This window comes from Aristolochia californica, unplaced genomic scaffold (genome assembly GCF_029961685.1).
Source record: "Aristolochia californica isolate CCGP_79_NKW_82.1479 unplaced genomic scaffold, dmAriCali1.0.hap1 SCAF_5, whole genome shotgun sequence".
Lineage (NCBI taxonomy): Eukaryota > Viridiplantae > Streptophyta > Magnoliopsida > Piperales > Aristolochiaceae > Aristolochia > Aristolochia californica.
In genome coordinates this window covers 5,983,830-6,004,449 of record NW_027182214.1, presented here as the reverse complement: position 1 = coordinate 6,004,449, position 20,620 = coordinate 5,983,830, and the positions used below count along the sequence as shown (strand labels likewise).

General features: G+C 34.3%; 2 protein-coding genes across 2 annotated transcripts; both read right to left on the bottom strand.

Moving 5' to 3' along the window:
* Positions 1-4,048: 4,048 nt before the first annotated feature.
* LOC137965174 (floral homeotic protein PMADS 2-like) lies at positions 4,049-4,642 on the bottom strand. The gene is made up of 2 exons (XM_068811550.1): positions 4,539-4,642; positions 4,049-4,478 (listed from the first exon to the last, which is right to left on the bottom strand). The coding sequence occupies exons 1-2, from the start codon at positions 4,640-4,642 to the stop codon at positions 4,049-4,051; spliced, it is 534 nt and encodes a 177-aa protein (XP_068667651.1).
* A 12,623-nt stretch (positions 4,643-17,265) lies between these two features.
* LOC137965173 (agamous-like MADS-box protein AGL15) lies at positions 17,266-17,904 on the bottom strand. Its single transcript, XM_068811549.1, has one exon. It carries the CDS (start codon positions 17,902-17,904, stop codon positions 17,266-17,268), a length of 639 nt encoding a protein of 212 aa, XP_068667650.1.
* Between the last annotated feature and the right edge of the window lie 2,716 nt (positions 17,905-20,620).

Below are 20,620 nucleotides of genomic sequence, written 5' to 3'. Positions count from 1 at the left end.
TGCACTAGCAATGGGGTTGGTCCTTTCCATCCTAAGAAAAAGTGAATATGTCTGATATATATGGAGAGAGAGTGTAAAATCCTGTCTTACTACCACCCTCATATAAAATAAAAGCATCTCTCATTGGTTTTAGAGTAAGTTTCTTAATAAGTTCATATGTGCTAGTTCATGTACTAGAAATGGGGTTGGTCTCTTCCAATCCTAAAAAAAAAAGTGAATGAAAGCTAGTTTTATATGGAGAGAACAAGTCTAAAACCCTGTCCTGCCACCACCCTCACATAAAGCAAAAGCATATCTTAGTGGTTTTAGAGTAATATTAAGTTCAAATTTGCTCCTTCATGTACTAGTAATGGGTTGTCTCTTCTAATCCTAAGGAAAAAGTGATGAGTTATATGGAGAGATCAAGTGTAAAAACACATCCTAAAACCACACCCTCACATATAACTGAAGCATCTCTCAATGGTTTTAGAGCAAGTGTATGTACTTAATAATTTCAGATTTGCTAGCTTATGTACTAGTAATGGGGATGGTCTCTTCCTATTCTAATAAAAGAGTGAATGTGACCCACTTAGATGGACATATCAAGTGTTAAAACCTGTCCTATCACCACTCTCACATAAAATAGTGGTGCCTCTTGTTGTACTTAATAAGAAGTTCAGATTTGCTAGCCCATGTACTGACAATATGTTTGTCCCTTACAATCTTAGAACAAGGTAAATGTGGCTCATCTATATAGACAGGTCAAATATAGAAAATCATCCTATCACCACCCACATAAAACAGAAGCATCTCTAAGTGATTTTAAATCAAGTGTATATACTTAATAATAAGTTCAAATTTGTTAGTCCGCATACTATTAATGGGGAGTTGGTCCCTTCCTATCCCTATAAAAAGGTGAAGGAGACTCGAGCAATGTAAGAGTAGCCTTCCATCTTCCAAAACTTGACTTAGCATGAATGGAGCATAGGTCATTAATATTTCAAAGTTATACTCAAAATCATTTTTAAAATATTTTAAAAAGGTTTTGGGACTATGCCTAAATATTTTGTCAAATTTAAACTTAATTTGAAACTCAACCGAAGGAAAAATACAAATTGAAATAAAAACTTAGCTCCTAAACCGAAGATAAGATAAGATAATTTCTTTATGCTCCTTCAAGATAGGCCACAGTTAGAGAGGCCAATCGTATCTCGTAGTAACATAAATTGTGAAGGTGGGAATGGCTTTATAAGGAAATTAGGAAGTTGGTCAATAGAAGCAATATGAGCAACACAAAGTAGACCAAATTGAACCTGATCCCAGATGAAGTGAAAATCAACTGTTACATGTTTCATTCTGAAGTGAAACATGGGATTGGAGTTTAGCTAAGTGGCACCAATGTTATCATAATAGATTATAGTGGAATACTATAAAGTCACACCAAGTTCAGTAAGTAGAGAGCACACCTACTGTAGTTCAGTAGTTGTAGCAACAACTAATCGATTCTTAGTCTCAGTAGAAGAACGAACAATATAGTGTTTCTTCTTTGAATTCCCGGAAATGAGATTACGCCCAAGATAGATAAGGTAGGCTCTAGTGGGAGAGTAATCATCTTTATTGTCAGCCCAATCGGCATCCGAGAACCCATGTAGAGATATAGGAGATTTATGATATAGAAGAAGTCATTTATCCAATGTGCCACATAAATACCTTAAAATTTGTTTGACAATTACCTAGTGCTTGTTAGTCGATTGATACATAAACTGGGACATCTTATTGATAGCAAAAAAAATATCAGGTCGAGCGATCGAGGGATATTGTAGGTTGCCAACTACTTCAAGAAACTTAGATGGATCAAAGAGAGGAGAGCCTGAGGTCATAGTAAGTGATAAAAATTTTGTCAGCAATAGGGTGAGAATAGGTTTAATATCTTCCATATGAGTCCTTTTGAGTATGTCTTAGATGTATCAACATTAAGAGAGTAATATGCCATTGCAAGCAAGAGAGAGAGCCAAGATCTTTCAAAGAGAAACGATGAGCGAGGCAATCAACAAATTGAGAAATATGGTCATCACTATTATCGGTAATGATAATATCGTTGACATACACCAATAGAAACGGAACATGTTTGCCAGTATTGAGAGTAAATAGGGAAGTATGAGAGTGAAAATTCTTGAAACCTGAACCCACAAGAAATTGTCGCAGTTTATGATACCAAGCTCATGGAGCCTGTTTGAGACTATATACAACTTTATGAAGTTTGTAGACATAGGTTGGATGTTCTGTACCCTTCGGATGATGATATTTTTGTTGTAAATTGTATATAAATACCTCTCTTAAATCAATGTAAAAAGTGGTTCAGTTCAACCTCTCGTACTTTGTTGTGAAAAATTCTCTCTTTTGTCGAACATAAGTTGCATAAAAAAATCAAAAAGGAAAAAAGAAAACATAAAGAGAGGTGAAAGAAAATCTTCTCACTTCAAAATATCCTACTCCGTACATTTCTCTTGCTTTGCTACCTTGGTTCCCCGTTTCTTCTTCTGTTCAGCCTTTCGAACTTTAAAGGAAATCCCAAACAATCACTAGATAATTATCTTTATTCATTCAATAATTGAATCTTTGTCAAATCTAAGAGCTCCCTTCAGTCTTACAAACAAAAGAAATATGAAAAGAAGAGGGATGAAAGAACTCACAATGAGCATTCTACTGTACAATAATCCACACAACAGTGAGCCAAGTCCCAACACTCCCTTGTCATGGAAATTGTAGCTGAAATCAGGCCGCAAATGGAAAAATTACCAGCAAAGTAAAGTTTTGGCAGCAGTTAGGCAGCAGTTAGGCAAGAGTCGAATTGCTCGAGCTTGCATGACTACACGCCTCGATTGAAAAAATCCTCCCTGCTAGCAAAAGATTTGGCATATGCTACCAGAATTAAAGGGGATTGAGGATTACTAATGTTATGAGATGTCTTTATCTTCATTTGCTCCTCCATAGAGCATTCTACTGTAAAAATCCTCATTCACCTTTGGACATGCATCGAGATTCTTGGAGGAAGATAGTGCCAAAATATGGATTTCCGTCTAACGATATCGATTTTCTCTGCGAGCTTCTCTTCCTCTTATCTTTCGACTCCCGTTTGTTTAAGAGGCTGAGGGGGTAGGGAGCATTTGCCATCGCAGCTAGTTTCTAAGAAAAACTTGACCCCTGTTCCACTAACATATATATATATTAGCTTAGATCATATCGATATATAGCTAGAAATAGATAGATAAAAAGTCTTTCAAAATAAATTGTTTTTTAATGAAATAACAATATGACCCTTTGTTTGTTTTACAATCTCATATGTTTTTGCAAGAACTATCTTTGTCCCTTCCTTAAATTTATCTTTTCCTTCATTAAATTCAGTGGGTTTTTGTCGTGAATGAAGATGGTTTTATTTGTTTCTTCTTTTGGTTCTTCCCCACACAAAAGTTTTCACTTGTTGGACCTAAGTTTGAGCTAAAGTGAGTAAAATGAACAATGATATAGGATAGGACTGGCAACAATTTATTAGTCTGCAAGATCAATTTGGTTGTCCAGATCTTTCCCAGTACCATGCAAAAATTGGGTTCTTGTCTTCAAAACGTTTTTTGTGCAAGATAGGACGATTATTTTTTGTGTCCATTTTGATGCAATTTCTAGTGTTGGATTTTAGATTTTTGGATTGGTTTTAGGGTTAATAATCGTCTTCTACCTTTGATTTAAGAAAAATATAAACTAATTTACATCTCTTCTAGTCTCCAGACGGGCAAGAGATTTACATAAACCTACATCCACTCCCAATACACAAGCCGCCATGAAGTAAATGCGGTAAAGAAGAAGTAAACAGCGAAAGAGGGAGAAAATTTCCCAAAAATGAGCAAGAATTATTATATAATCCCAAAGAGAGTTTTGAGAGTCCATTAATTAGAATAAGGTATAATCATTTGTCTATAGAATAAAAAACCAAATGTGTCAAACACCAGAAATACAGTGCCAGAACCCAGAAATGGTGAGAAATCAAACAGTATAAAAATTAAAAAACCCAACATCAACGCAGGAATGAATCCAGGTAGTAGTTGAAGACATCCAGTGGCAGCAAATCATTAAAGAAATCTTTCGATGCTGGCAAAATCTTGGACGAGGTATTTCCTTCTTCTTGGGTATCCATAAGAAATATCTCAAGATCGTGATGCAGTTGGGTAGCCTCCACTCCGTCAATTACATCAGCAGGTGCAACCTCCAACGTCAAATGCTGCCCAGAGGCCACCTTGGTCGCATTCAATTCGTCCGCGAGCTCCAGTATCGTGGCTTCTTCCTCCTCCAGATTGGCGATCAAAACTTCGAGCTCATCAACGGTGCATTGCTCCAATTCAATGTTGTCCAAGGAGAAATGCTCTTCGTCTTCCACTGCCTTTGGGATGTTCGTCTCACCTTCGAGATAGCGCTGCAACAAACCCTCGTCTCCGAAGACAAAGGGTCTGCCGGCGGGAGAGAAGGCAAGGACGAGGACGGAAGCGCCGGTTAGAAGGGAGAGTTACTCAGCTTTCTTGAACAGTCCCTTCATCCGCTTGGAGAAGGTGACTTGCAAAGCTTGTTGATTCTCAATCTTCTTCATCTCTAGCTTTCTCTTTCCCATCCCCATTCTTTCACTTTTTTTCTTTCTCTGCTCTCGCTGAAAATTTCTCTCTGTTAAAGAAATAACATAGCTGATCAATTGATTTCTTTATAAAGAAGCAAAAACATTTTACCGTTTATTTCATTTATTTTGTCTGATAAAAAATCTAGGAAGCCGGGTTGTCTTTCAATAGGAAATGAGTTGTCTTGCAGTAGCTTGTTTGAGCCTTGATAAAATCCGGATAATAACTTACATGATCTTGCTCAAGAGATTTGGTTTTAATAATCTCAGGGTTATCATCGTAATCTCGGGGCATAAACTGAATCCAGGTAATTATCATCTTTGTTGTCCTAATAGACACAACGGTTTTGAAATACTACTTCGACTATCAATGATATTCGTATTTTAGCCATTATTTCCTTTCCTTGCTCATAAAATCTGGATCCTAAGGTTGTAATGGTTAGATGAAAAGAAAATCTCAGGGTTATAAATTCCTTATTTTTAATGACTATTTTTAGAGTGAGAATTTAGATATTTTAAATGTAAAAATTTTATTAACTTTTGGATATTATAAAAAAAAATTAAAGATTTGTTTAATCGTTTTATTTTTATATATTTAATTAAATAAATAATATTTATTTTTTGATTATTTATTAATTAAAAATTTTTAAAAACATTTTAGCTTAGTTAAATAAAACTATGGTATAAAATTAAATCTATAAAATTAAATTTTAATAATAAAATACCCTCTTTTTATTTAAATAAATTGATGATTTTGAATATTATATTTAATTAATATTTTTAGAGAGAATTTACATATTAAAAAGTAACAATTTGATTAAGTATTTGGGCATTATAAAAGTAATTATTCGTTAAGTATTTTATTTTTATATATTTAATTTATTTTTTAATTATTTTTTTATTCAGACAATTTAAAATATTTCTTAACTTATTAATAGGAAAATTAAATAAAAAATATCTTATAAAAGTTAAATCTATTAGAATATTTTATTAATAAATTTCTTATATACTTTCCACTATATTTTTTACTATACACTATCAACAAAAAATATTTTTCACACTTTTCATTGTGCACACTAACACATAAAAGTAATTCACTTTCACTAGGTAATTCAATTTCAATATGCAATATAGAGTCCTCGTCACTAGAGAGTTGCAGGACTATGAAAAATCTTATTTTGCTTGCCTTACTAGCCTTTATTCCACTTATACTTTTTGGAATTCTTTATGGATTGGATAATAGGGAAAATAAACTCATAGTGAGCATTCTACTATACAATAATCGAGCCAAGTCCCAACACATCTTTGTCAAGGAAATTGTAGCTGAAATCAGGCAACGACGAGAACTGGAGCGCCAGTTAGAAGCCGGTTAGAACGGAGAGTTCCTCAGCTTTTTTGAACTGTCCCTTCTTCCGCTTCGAGAAGCTGACTTGTAGAGCTTGTCGATTCTCAATCTTCTTTATCTCCAGCTTACTCTTTCTCATGGCTTCTCTTTCATTTCTCTTTCACTACTCTCGCTCTAAATTTCTTTTAATAAATAACATAATAGATCAACTGATTTCTTTATAAAAACGCAAGATTTTTACGATTTATTTCATTTCTTTTGTATTATAAAAATCTACAAAGTCGAGGCTTGAAATGAGTTATCTTTCAGTTTTGAAACCCTTATTGACTATAATTTAGCCATTATTTCCTTTTCCTTGCTGATAAAATGGGGATAATAACTGACAGGATCTCACAAAAGAAAAGATGTGGTTTTAATTATGTTTGGGTTGTAATGGTAATACTTTTTATTAATGGGTGCATAAACTCAATGCATGTCACAACAATGCAATTATCATCATTCCTTCCCTAAAAAATGTACAAGTAGAAAATCTTTAATTTGATCTTTGTGCACGAGCCAATGGCCCTTCCTCTCTCTTGCCTTTGTACTCTAGAAAGAACTCTCTATATTCTTTAATGCCATTATTTTAAATTATTTATTAATTTAAAACAAGTTAAAATATATTTTGTTTTAGTTAAATAAAACAATCTTATAAAATTAAATCTATAAAATTATTTTAAATAAAAATAAAATACCCTCTTTTTTATTTACATAAACTTATGGTTTTTAATTTTATATTTAATCAATATTTTAAGAGTGAGAATTTAGATATTAAAAGTAACAATTTTATTAAGCATTTGGGTATTATAAAGGTAAAATTAGTTAAATATTTAATTTATATATAAAATTAAATATAAAAATTTATTTTATTTTATTAATTATTTATTAATTTTAACAAGTTAAAATATTTCTTAAATTATTAATAGAAAAATTAAATAAAAACTATTTTATAAAAGTTAAATCTATTAGAGTATTTTATTAATAAATTTCACTATATTTTCCTTTGTGCAAACTAACACAAAAAAAAGTAATTCAATTTCACCTTTACTCTTACTAGGTAATTCACTTTCAAAATGCCCCCCCCCCCCCCCCCCCCCCCCCCCCAAAGATTCCTAGTCATTGGAGTTGCATGTCTATGAAGAAAGTTCCTTTTGCTTGCCTTACTAGCCTTTATTCCACTTATATTTTTTGGAATTCTCTTTGGATTAGATAATAGGGAAAATTGGATCTTTCCTAATTGTTGTTAGCTAGTTTTCTTATCTAACTTTTCTTTGTATATTCAAGATATGATTTTGATGCTTCTAAGCGGAACTTCTAGCACTTAAGCATTTTATATCTCGACATTTTATATCCTAAAAAATCCAGAAATGTTTTTTTCCTAGGATATACATTTCCTTGAAACCTTTAGTATGAAATCTTATTAGGCCCTATAAGTGCCCCTGTTTGAAAATTTATATCGTAGGAAAAACTAGAAATGTTTTTCCCTAGCTTTTCCTAGGATATAAATTTCCAAAAAAAAAACTTAAGATAAAAACCTTTTTAGTGCCTTATTAGGAAATAAAAAGGAATTTTTAAAAAAAATCAAGGAAAATTAAATAGATACGTTAGTGCCTTTTCCAGGAAAATAAATGAAAGTTAATGAATAATCTCACACATTACCATATTTATCCAATAAATTTTTAGTAAAATAAAAATGTCAAATACAAAATTTAAATTTTTTTTATTTAAAAACAAATTGGTCATGTTAAATCAACTATTGTACTCTACATAATTGTCCCACGTATGAGCTGCTATATTGTTACGAAAAATGATTAGCTAATTTAGTTTGTTCATTTTTCCTTCTTCTCCCCGATATTGAGACTGTAGATTGTTAATTAGCTTCTGCAAATCATCTTCACATTTTTCTTGATTTTGTCCAAATACTAAATCATCCCCAACAAGTTCTACTGGATCCTCTTCCTCAATCCCTTCATCATTGCAATCTGATAACCCATCAATTGCTTCAATGCAATTCTGAAATTTTGATATTGAAAGTTAATATAATTGTTCTTTTAAATGAATAAACACATAAATAATAGTTCATGTAAAGCTTACTTTGAAAAAGGGTTAATACTTATCATCAACTGCTATTTTTGGATGAACATTTCCAGTTGAAGGAGGACATACATAATCATTCTTCACATATACCATCATACTTAGTAATCTCCTTCTTAAAAAGATCCTCATGTGACCCAGTAGTTGTCATCAGTTTTGGTAATATATCACCCGATGATTGAGAAAAAAGCACCATGATGTGGTTAAGCAGACTAGAAACCCAGCTCATTGTCCAATTGCTCCAATGAGCAAACAAAAAGCAATAAAATCCTAAAACTATTCAAAGGAAAAGATATGGTGCTTCACCCAAGAACAAGCAGAAATTGCAGTTAACACACTCCAAAGCAATTTTTTTTATAAATATTGATTATACAATTAAACTACAACCCTATATCCCCAATGATATTTTTGAACCCAAGACCTCACATAAGAAACCCTCCATGTAACCATTTATACAAATAAGTGATTTTGGAAAACTAGCAAACTTGTACATTCTTGATAACTCTTCAACAAGATAATTAAAAAGCATCACACAGTATAACTCATCAAAGAGAAAGACCTATTATTAAACTTCTAGTGAAATTTTCAAATGAACAACTTCCACAAACAAAATCAAGCTATTATAAACCCATTATCAAAGAGAAAGACCCATTATTAAACTTCTAGTAAAATTTTCAAATGAACAACTTCCACGAAAAAAATCAAGCTATTATAGGGTTAAGGTTGTCATGGAAATAAAACTGAAAAGTCATTGGCTTAGTGGTTAACATGGAACCATGCACAATCATGACAATGTCACATGTTAAACACATGAATTGGGCCTATCCAAGTTTCTGTAAGGAAGGTAAAAACGTAGGAGCCAGGATAGAACCACTGAACCAGCTACACATAAACAAAAAGCTAATAATATCCATGTTTGTCATCAATGCCAGAAAAAAATGTCTTCATATTTAAAGCTCGAGGTCTTTGCTTTTGAAAATTTCCTTGGGATCATGGTTTGAATTAAAAAGACTCCCCTCGAAGAGTTAGTATCCCCTACTAATAGTGAAATTAAAGTTAAACATATTTTTTGCGAAACCCTATTTTTTAAATAGGGTTTGGATTGTTGAATTTATGGAGAATAAAATAATTCACTCACTTTATTGGTTAACTAAGTAAGATGAACATCTATTTATAGTAGAATAAATAAGTAGACTCAAATTACAATAAAATTACCCATGTCCTAGTTACACCCTAAGTCTAACTCCTAAGGATAAATCCTAGAATAATTAAACAATTGTAACATAAATAAAAGATTAAAATAACTAAAACTCCTCTAAATAGAAACACTTCTGTGAGACTTTCTCCCATGAGACAACAATTAGACTCCACCATATTAATAAATGCTTTGTGAGACTTCTTTCTACGAGAGTCATGTAAGGCTCTTCCATACTTGTTCTTCAGCAATCCCCCTCAAGTTGGAGTTTATAACTTCAACTTGCAAGAAAAAAAAATTTGGTCTTCGTTCTTCTTTGACTGAAAAAAAATTCTTCACAGATGCAAAATCTTCATTTTTTGTTCTACCCTTACTTGATAATCCTTGTCACATAAAATAAAATACCTCTTTCTTTTTACTTTTTCTTTTAATTATTTCCCACAAGTTGGGGATAAAAGGACTTAGAACCCAACTTGGATAAAACAAATATGGGAGAAGAAAATCACTCCTAGATGTATGACAAAACTCCATACACCAGTCAAAGCCGTCATAATCTAAAAATGAAAATTCCTCAAACTCAAAGGCGAAAAAGGCCTAATTTTAGACATAAAAATACTAAGTTTTTAAGGGTAGCTTAGAAAACCACCTCTTGGCTGAAGTATAAAAGGATTTGACTCACGCTAGATGTTGGGTAGACTCCTATACTCTGTAGGTAGTGGGTCTAGCTATTACTTCAAAAGTGATGAAAATGATAAATTGAAGAAATATTAGAGGAAAAACAATGAAAAAGTGGCCTTTTTTGAAATTTAGGGAAGACTGTAGTAGTACAATTATAAAACTTGACAAATAAGTTGGACCATGTATGACCTCAAGGGAATTCCTAGAGGGTGAACCTTAATTTTTTTAGATGACTATGTAGAAGATCAAGAACTCATTGACAAGGAGAAGGGAGGAAAAGGAAACATGGCACATGTCTTAATGATTGGTCTGTAGTAGTAGTTGTTGAGAAAAAAATATGACTTAATTTCTGAACTTGGAGCAATATAGTTGGAAGAGTTTTTTCCGTTGTTGCAACAAATAAAGGAATTGTACGGCTATGAAGTCCTACTTGAAGTGGGACTACTTGTTGAACAATTACAAAAATTATTTTATGCAAAAGTCATACTCGCATCCGCTTACTTGGTTCTGAATTATGGTCTCTCGTAGCTTCCGAACCATGTCAACAAAGACATGAATCACAGTAGCAATAAATGGTAATTGAGTGAAGCAGTTCCATGAACTGCTACTTAACAACTCAAAGCTTGCTTCTCTTGAACCTTTTGAGGATGCAACTTTGTTTCTTGTAGAAAATAGGATTGCGTATAAAATTCACGTCAATCAGTAAGATAACAACAAATCAAGTTTAATTACTGAAGCAACAATAGATCAAGTTTAATTACTGAGACAACAATAGCTCAACTTCTCATATGGAGGCTGTTGCCTTCCTCACAAATGGGTAAATTGGATTTCTAGATTTTCTGCACTTAGTGTTCAAAACATTGGCCTTTGGTAGAGGAAAGTGATACTCATGGCATTGAGTCTTATCAGAGTTGGACTCTTATTGCATGAAGCTTTGTTGATTTTGTGACAAATTGGTAGATTTGATGATGCTGCATGTGAGCGTAGAGGAAACTTTTGAATGCCTTGTTTTGATTGCCAATGAAAAACCAATAGTCCCACGACAAGATGAACTGAGGTTGTTGTTGATTTCATAAGACCATTCATTGTGTTGTTGTGTTATGTGACTGGATACTTGCTTGTTGTTGAATTGCAATTTTTTGCAAGACCAAAGGCAGAGCACAACTGAAATAGTCCTCCTTCGATAGGACTCAAGAGGGAATCAGAGTTGTCATGGGAGACTATGAATCAACTTAGTAGAAGAGATTTTTAAATCGTTTTAGGGTCATGGTTTAGCGGGAGAAATCTAACATCATCTTGAAGAATCAAATTCTACATGGTTCTAATGGAAGAAGACTAGGTCAAGATAATGTGGACCCTAATGCAATAATACTCGGAATATGTTTCTCAATCACATGCAAAAATTCGAATGAAAAATTGCTGAATTCTTCCCCTTGAAGCAACCAACATATATTTTGATGATGAAAGATGAAGTTTTTGCATGAGGTCAAAAATAGAATGGTAAAGATTAAATACAACCATAGGTAACAAGTTGAAAATAGAATGACAAAAAATGGTTCTCATATTGTATGGTAGAACTGAGCAAGTGTTGGAGTTTTGTCTGGTATTTGGAGTCTTGATGTTGTACAAAGGGATAAATCTCAGATTGTGCAGTAAAAGAACAAAAATATGTGTTTTTAAAGGAAAAGAAGGAGGTGCAAAGAAATGTAGATGAAGACAATGACATCCTAAGAACTACTTGACAATGAATAAAAACTCTTTGATGGGTAAATCTAAACTGAACTAAGAACTAAATTGGAAGAGAGAAATACATTGTTTATGTAGATTGATGTAACACCAATTTAGTGAACTTGCTCTGATACCATGTTGAATTTTTGGAGAAGAAAATAATTCACTGACTTGATTTATTAATTGAGTACAATGATCTTCTATTTATAATAGTGGAAATAAGTAGAATTAGATTAATGTCTCAATTATACCTAAAGTCTAAATCATAAAGATAAGTGCTAGAAAAAATAATAACTAAAACATATATAGAAGACTAAAATAATGAAATTCCTCTAAATAAAAATACTTATGTGAGGTTTCCTTCCATGAGACTCATGTTAGACTATGCCATATTAATTATTGCTTTGTGAGACTTTTGTCTGTGAGAGTCATGTAAGACTCCTCCATACTTGTTCTTCAATATCATCATAGCGCATATTGAACATATTACACCTCCACCTCCACCTCCACCTCCATCTCAGGAGTAGTATCAAGGCCCTAGTTCATATTGTATAGCTCTTTTTGACATATGATTGACTATACTTGTATCTCTTTTTGATTCCTTGTACATTTTGATATTTTTTATATGTATAAAACAACAGTTGTAAATCAAACTGATACCCTATTTTTGAATGAACATTTCAAGTTGAAGGAGGACATACGTAATCATTCTGCTCGAATAACATCATATTTAGCAATCTCCTTCTTTAAAAGATCCTCATGTAACCCGGTAGTTGTCATCAGTTTTAGTAGTATATAATCCAATGATTGAAAAGTAAGCATCAAGAACAAAGAAATGTATATACTTCTTGTGGTTTAGCAAGCTAGAAATCTAGCTCACTATCCAATAGCTCCAATGAGCAAACAAAAAGCAATAAAATCCAAGAACTATTCAAAGGAAATGATTTGATGCTTCACCCAAGATCAATCAGAAATTGCACTTCACAACTCCAAAGCAGTTTTTTTTAATAAATATTGATTATACACATAAACTACAATCCTATATTCCTAGTGATACTTTTAAACCCAAGACCTCACATAAGGTCCTCGAGTAGAGGGTGAGAGAGAGGAGAGGAAGAAGAAGAGAAGAAGAAAAAGAGAGGAAGAAGGAAGAGAGGTGAAGACATAGAGGGACGGCCAAGGAGAGGAGAAAGGGAGAGACTTTGAGAGAAAAGTGTAAGGACGAATTTGAGAGAGAAGAGGGGAGACTTGATGATCTACCTCTTGCCTTGAGCCTCTATTTATAGTTTATGAAGGAAGGTTTCAATGACTGCAATGCTCTTAGGGCTACTAGCTTTCAAAAGGAAAAGACATATGTAGATATATATCATTTTTTTTAATTACATTGTTGCATCATTTTTATGAGAAGATCATTTAATTACTCTTTGTGCCACCTCCTTGATGTGGGTAATGTTATTACATTAATGCCACTTGAGGTGTCTTCCAACAAGGAGATATTTTTACATGATCAACCCCTAACCATGTTGTATTAGTCTTGAGTTTCATTTTAAGGACTAGTGCTACTCCATTTGTAGAGTATTTCTTTCCCACTATGTTAAGTTGGGAGCCACCTCCATGAGTAGCCACTCTATAGTTGAACCTCAAGAATCAAGAATGAGGGTCATTGGTCATTGAAGGGGCTACAATTGAAGTGAGTAGTAGCTAAATGTTTTAAGGGGGCTAGTAAGGCATAAATGATAAAAGTAATTCTCATTAATGCTTTAAGGGGCACTAGTAAGGCATATATGACAAAAAAAATTCTCAAATAATGTTTGAGGGGGACAGGTAAGGCAAAGATGACAAAAGTAATTTTAATGATGTCAAGGGTTTAGTGGGATTATGGTGGGAACTTCTAGAAGGGATGGTTGACCAAGTTACCTGCTATGAAATCTCAGAAGACCTTGCGGCTAATTCGGTGAATTTGAGAACCGTAGACCGCCGCATGTAGGAGGAGCCAATGACAAGGAGATAGCTGAATTCAATTTTAATGAGGATTCAAGTTCAAAAGATATGAGGTCAATGAATTGTGCAAATGGAAACAACTTGTAGTTTGGGGTAGTTGAACTTGACAAAGGCACTATGGAGGATATCTACGCATGCCACCTGGACCACCAATTCGACAAGCCACAATTAATTCCAGGAAATACCCTAAACAAAAACTTTCTACATATATGGTTGTATACCAATCAGCTTGGGCTACTTAATATGGGATTTGAACCATTTGGAGGGATATAATAAAGTTGAACTCCAAGAAATTTTTTTCATTATCTACTCAATCATTCTTTCCGCTAATCCAAGAACATCAACTTTTCTCTTTCTCAAATTGATTCTGGGTCTGCAATATAATGAGAAACTAGGATGAAACAAAATCAAGTTTTTCATCAACTTCCTTCAACTTGACTTGTAGCTAGGAGAATCTTTTGTGACTTTCCTCCTAGTTTAATTTTTTATTTTGGAATGGAGAAAGCTTGGTTTAAGTGAAGAAATTTATTCCTAATTTTTTATCGCATTCAAATTTCAATTCATTAAGAAATATGATATCTAAGAAGGTATATTTAGAAATTAGCCTTAATTAAATCAAGAATTATAATTGTTGATTTTTAAGACTCCATGGATTTAGCTCGTGGGGAAAAAGAGGGAGACATGTTATTAATTTAAAACATGTTAAAATTAGTTTATTTTAAACAAATCAAACTCTCTAAAATAAACAAAGATTTTATTTTTATCTGCATGTGCCTTTTGATTCAAAGTGCTTTTGTGAATTTTACGCTTTCATACACTAGAAAGAACTCTCGGTACTCTTAATTTATACATTTAATTAAATTAAAAAATCTTAATTTAATGTATTTATTTATTAGTTTAAAAAAGTTAAAATTTATCTTAGTTTATCTTATAAAAATTAAATCTATCAGAGTAGTTTTATGTAAAATAACCTCTTTTGTATTTATATAAATTAAGGATTTTAACAATATATTTGATTTCCAATTTGTGGGAGAGAATTTAGCTAATAAAAAATTAAAAAATACGGATATTATAAAATTAAATAATTTTTATCATTTATATTGATAAATTATCTTAAATAACTAATTATTTGAAAATTTTATTAATAAATTAAAAACATGTTAATATTATTTATTATTTTAAAACATGTTAAAATTATTTTATTTTAAACAAATCAAACTATCTAAAATAAACTAAGATTTTATTTTTATCTGTATGTGCCTTTTGATTCAAAGTACTTTTGTGAATTTTACGCTTTCGTACACTAGAAAGATCTTTTGGTACTCTTAATTTATATATTTCATTAAATAAAAAATCTTAATTTAATGTATTTATGTATTAGTTTAAAAAAGTTAAAATTTATCTTAGTTTTCTTATAAAGATTAAATCTATCAGAATAATTTTATGTAAAATATCCTCTTTTTTATTTATATAAATTAAGGATTTTAAAATTTTATTTGATTTCAAATTTGTGAGAGAGAATTTAGCTATTAAAAAATTAAAAATGCGGATATTATAAAATTAAGCAATTTTTATCATTTATATTGATAAATTATGATAAATAACTAATTATTTATAAAATTATTAATAAATTAAAAAAAGTTAAAATTATTTATTAATTTAAAACATGTTAAAATTATTTATTAATTTAAAACATGTTAAAATTATTTTATTTTAAACAAATAAAACTATCTAAAATAAACTAAGATTTTATTTTTATCTGCATGTGCCTTTTGATTCAAAGTGCTTTTATGAATTTTACGCATTCGTACGCTAGAAAGAAGTTCCAATGTTACAAAATGTGTACAAGTATCAAACGAAAAACATATAAGTATAATCATGTACACGGGAGGAAAAAAAAAAGGGTGGAACCTATGGTCAACTAGGATGAAGGCGGAAGTCGACTGAGGATGATATCAAACTACTGCTCCATCATTTGCAGCCGTGTCATCTTGTCATGGCGGGAAATAATTGTTACTTGAGTAAGCCGAACATCATCGATGACTTCTACAAGAGGAGAGAGTTGATTAGTAGACGGTGATGCACCCTCTTCCATTCTTTTCCCCTTTGCAAATTCTTATCGTTCCTCGAGAGGCTCAAGACTCATCTCGTCTCTGGAAGTAGCTTATTGCGGTGTTTTCTCCTTGGGTATATTTTCTTAATGAAACCACTGTCCACACCACTTGACAAATCCAAAAATTTCCAACTTTGAGTTCTCTTATGGACATCTTCCTTGTCATGTCCATAGAAACCTCATCCGAGAGGACTATGCCACTCTGGAGAAGGGTGATGGTAATCTCTTGTGCGAATAGTAGATTGCCGGCCTTTGAGTTAACAACTATATCGGCCATCCTATTGGCCATGAAATATCCATAATCCAGAGGGACCCACTAGAAGATAGTCATCAACCAAAAAATATCAGTTGTGGTGAGCCGAGAGAAGGTTCCCTTCTTGGGATTCAAAACACGAGTCACTATTTCCATGTCCTCTCAGTGACATGGTGAGGTCTTGTATCCTCACCTCGTAGGAATTCCTTAATGTATGTCCAAAGACAGAAAAAATTACATCTTGAAAATTTTGAGGGAGTTCCTCAAGGAGATCCATTGATCAATTTTCATTTATGTACCTCATCAAGCTCCTGATGGTGGAGTCAAAGAGATTATTCAGAGTGCATGTCTGAATAGATATGGGTGTTTTCTTCACCCACCCAAAACCCAAACCCAGGGTTTTTGGTCTTTATGATGCTCACTCTGTATAACACCAATGCAATGTCTTTGGTATTTGGTAGAAGCTACAGCTATCCTCAAGGCATTCCCATTTGTTCTAGGAGAAAAAAGAAAAAGAAAATCCTTTTTGTACAGAAATATCTTCAACTTTACATTGTCTTTTTTTCTTCTAGACTAATGCAACCACTAATTAACCATTTGCCACCGCTGATGTCAGCAAGATATAAACTCTTATCTCCTGTAGGTATATTTTTTGACACATCTGAAATGAGAAAAAACATGAATTGTTGTTTACAACTGCGAAGGCTTAAGTACTCGGTTATCTTCAATAGGGGTCCCGCAATCTAATTCCGACGACTGTCTATTGGGATCAATTTGGTTGTCCCGATCTTTCCTAGTACCTACAAGTTTTAATTTGTGCAAGATAGGTTGATTATTTTTTGTGTCCATTTTGATGCAATTTCTAGTGTTGGACTTTAGATTTTTGGATAGGTTTTAGGGTTAATAATCGTCTTCTACCTTTGATTTAAGAAAAATCTAAACTAATTTAAATCTCTTCTAGTCTTCATCCACTCCCAATACACAAGGCGCCATGATGTAAATGCAGTCCAGAGGAAGTAAACAGTGAAAGAGGGAGAAAATTTCCCGAAAATGAGGAAAAATTATTATTCAATCCCAAAGAGAGTCTTGAGAGTCAATCAATTAAAATAAGTATAATCATCTCTCTGCCAGAATCTAGAAATGATGAGCAACCAAACAGTATAAAAATTAAAAAAACCCAACATCAACGCAGGAATGAATCCAGGTAGTAGTCGGAGACATCCAGTGGCGGCAAATCATTAAAGAAATCTTCGTCGGAGACATCCAGTGGCGGCAAATCATTAAAGAAATCTTCCGATGGTAGCGAAATCTCGGACGAGGTATTTCCTTCTTCTTCGGTGTCCATAAGAAATATCTCAAGATCCTGATGCAGTTGGGTAGCCTCCACTCCGTCAATTACAGCAGCAGGTGCAGCCTCCAACGTCAACTGCTGCCCAGAGGCCGGCATGGTCGCATTCAATTCGTCCGCGAGCTCCAGTATCGTGGCTTCTTCCTCTTGCATATTGGCGATCAAAAGCTCGAGCTCATCAAGGGTGCATTGCTCCAAGTCAATGTTGTCCAAGGAGACAAAGGGATCTTCGTCTTCCACCGCCTTTGGGATGTTCGTCTCGCCTTCGAGATAGCGCTGCAACAAACCCTCGTCTCCGAAGACAAAGGGCCTACCGGCGGGAGAGAAGGCAACGACGAAGACGGAAGCGCCGGTTAGAAGGGAGAGTTGCTCAGCTTTCTTGAACAGTCCCTTCTTCCGCTTGGAGAAGGTGACTTGCAAAGCTTGTCGATTCTCAATCTTCTTCATCTCCAGCTTTCTCTTTCCCATCCCCATTCTTTAACTTTTTTTCTTTCTCTGCTCTCGCTGAAAATTTCTCTCTGTTAAAGAAATAACATAGCAGATCAACTGATTTCTTTACCGTTTATTTCATATATTTTGTGTGATAAAAAATCTAGGAAGGCAGTAGGAAATGAGTTGTCTTGCAGTAGCTTGAAACCGTTGATAAAATCCGGATAATAACTGACGGGATCTTGCACAAGAGATTTGGTTTTAATAATCTCAGGGTTGTAATCGTAATCTCGGGGCATAAACTGAATCCAGGTAATTATCGTCTTTGCTGTCCTAACAGACACAACGGTTTTGAAATACAACGGTTTCAGCAAGTTACACCGTATGGCTGTAAGAAGAGTCGCATTTTTGTGTAGTTTTGCCCGGTAAATCTTACGAAAATGAGTCAAGAATTTAATCTTCCGCCTGTTTCTAACTGTGAGGTCCAGATCACCAGAGTCCAGAGAGTCGAGAGGGAGAGACGCCATGGGAGAAGGTAAGTCGGTGCCTGCATGTGACTGTTGTGAAGGTAGACTAGAGGAAACCTCCGAACGGAGGGGTGAATCAGTGGACGGATGGTGAGTCATTAACTCGTCATCATGGGGCTCATCAGATAAAAAGGGATCAATGTGTAACAATTCTGTATCATGCAAACCAGGAGTAGACAAGGGAATCCGAAAGTAACAGACCTGTTCCAAGAACTTAACATTGCGAGAAACAAAAAGTCTACCAGACTCAGGATGGTAACATCGGTTTCCTTTTCGACCAAAACCATAACCAAGAAACACACATAATGCAGATTTGGCAAACAATTTAGTGCGATAGGAAGGGGATAATAAGACAAAGCATGCACAACGAAAGACACGCAAGTGTTCATAGGTAGGACGAACACCATACAACCGTTCAAAAGGGGAGATACTGCCAGAAACAAATGAAGGAATACGATTAATCAAATATGTGACAGTATGAAGGGCTTCCCCCAAAAATTCAAAAGGGATAGAGGCATGGAGCAGTCAAGAGCGAGCGGTTTCAATAAGATGATGATGTTTACGTTCTGCAACACCATTCTGCTGAGGTGTATAAGGACAAGACAACTGATGAATAGTGCCCTCAGACTTCGGAAAATCATTCAATAAATATGACATATTCACCACCCGAATCAAAGCGAAAAATTTAATGTGAGTGGAAAAATGGGTTCGCACCATAGTACAAAATCGAACATAAATAGAATAAAAATCTGATTTTTGATGCATAAGAAATATCCAAGAGAAACGAGTGAAATCATCGACAAGCAATGCATAAAAGCGAGCCCCACCTTTAGTTGGTACAGGTGCAGGGCCCAAACATCAGAGTGACCAAGATCAAAAGGAGAAGAAGTAACCGAGTGACTTAATGTAAAAGGTAAATGTATGATCATAAACTGTAAACGAGAAGCAGAAACATGTCCTAAACGAGTATGCCATAAGTAAAAAGGATTATTTATAGAAAGTTAATCTTGCAACATGGATTGAAGTGACAAACTAGACACCTGCAGAGATATTGGCAATTTTAAGTCATCAAGCAAGTAAAGACCACCTTCTCTATGGCCTATCCCAATCTGCCTCCCGAACTTGCGATCCTGTATAAGACAATGATCAGAAGCAAAGGTAATGGTAAGACCTAAATCAGTAAGTTTGCCAATTGAAAGAAGGTTAACAGCTAGATGGGGAACATAGAAAACATCAGACAAAGACCAAGTAGGGTGAGTGACAATTCCAACCGAGGCTAGTGGCATGGGAGAGCCATTAGCAGCTTGGATGTTAACTGGGTGAGAAGGCTTACCACAATCATGTAAAAGAGACAAATGGGGTGTCATATGGTGTGTGGCTCCAGAATCTAAGATTCATTTGTGAGTGTCACTGGAGCCAGCCAAACAAGACATACCTGCATGGGATGCAAATTGAGTACTTGGAGCAGACGACTTGCCAAGAATGCGAGTGAGCTCGGCAGCTAATGATGAGAGATCAGGCGTAGAATGCTGGGGGGAGCTGGTGCAGAAGGTGCATCTGAATAATCCAAAGATCCAATGGCAGCAGATGGACGAAAACCTCTATGTGGTGGTGGACAACTAAATGTATGATGTGGTGCAGATTTGAAATGGCCTTGATGTTAACGACTAGAGGCATGATGTTGTGTAGGTTTGAAATTGCCTTGATTTTTATTGTTGCTTTGCAATGAGGGGCACTGGTGTTTCCAATGACCTTTACCATGACAGTGGGAACATTCATCTTGTGGAAGTGGCACTTTAGGCTTCCCTGATGACTGATGAGTATGAGAGTGTGTTCTAGAACCAAGTAAGCCCCCTGATGGCTGAGGAGTATGAGAGTGTGTTCCAAAAACAAGTACCTGTGACATATCAGGTGATGATGTTTTACTGGAAGAAAGCCCACCCAAAGACCTCAACCATGTTTCTTCAGCCAACAATTAAGATACAGTTGCAGACAAGTTGGGTAGCGGAGCTCTATGGATCATAGATCCTCTTATCAGTTCAAAATCACTGCGAAGAGCCATAAGAAAATCGGTAAGCTTGCGATCATCACATGCTTTGGTATATTCAGGGAGCTTCCGAAAGGAGGGTGGATCCATCATATATAGTTGATCCCACAGAGGTGTCATAAAGGAGTAGAATTCTTGAATTGTACGATCACCTTGCTTAGCGGACAACAATTCTTTCTCAATCTGA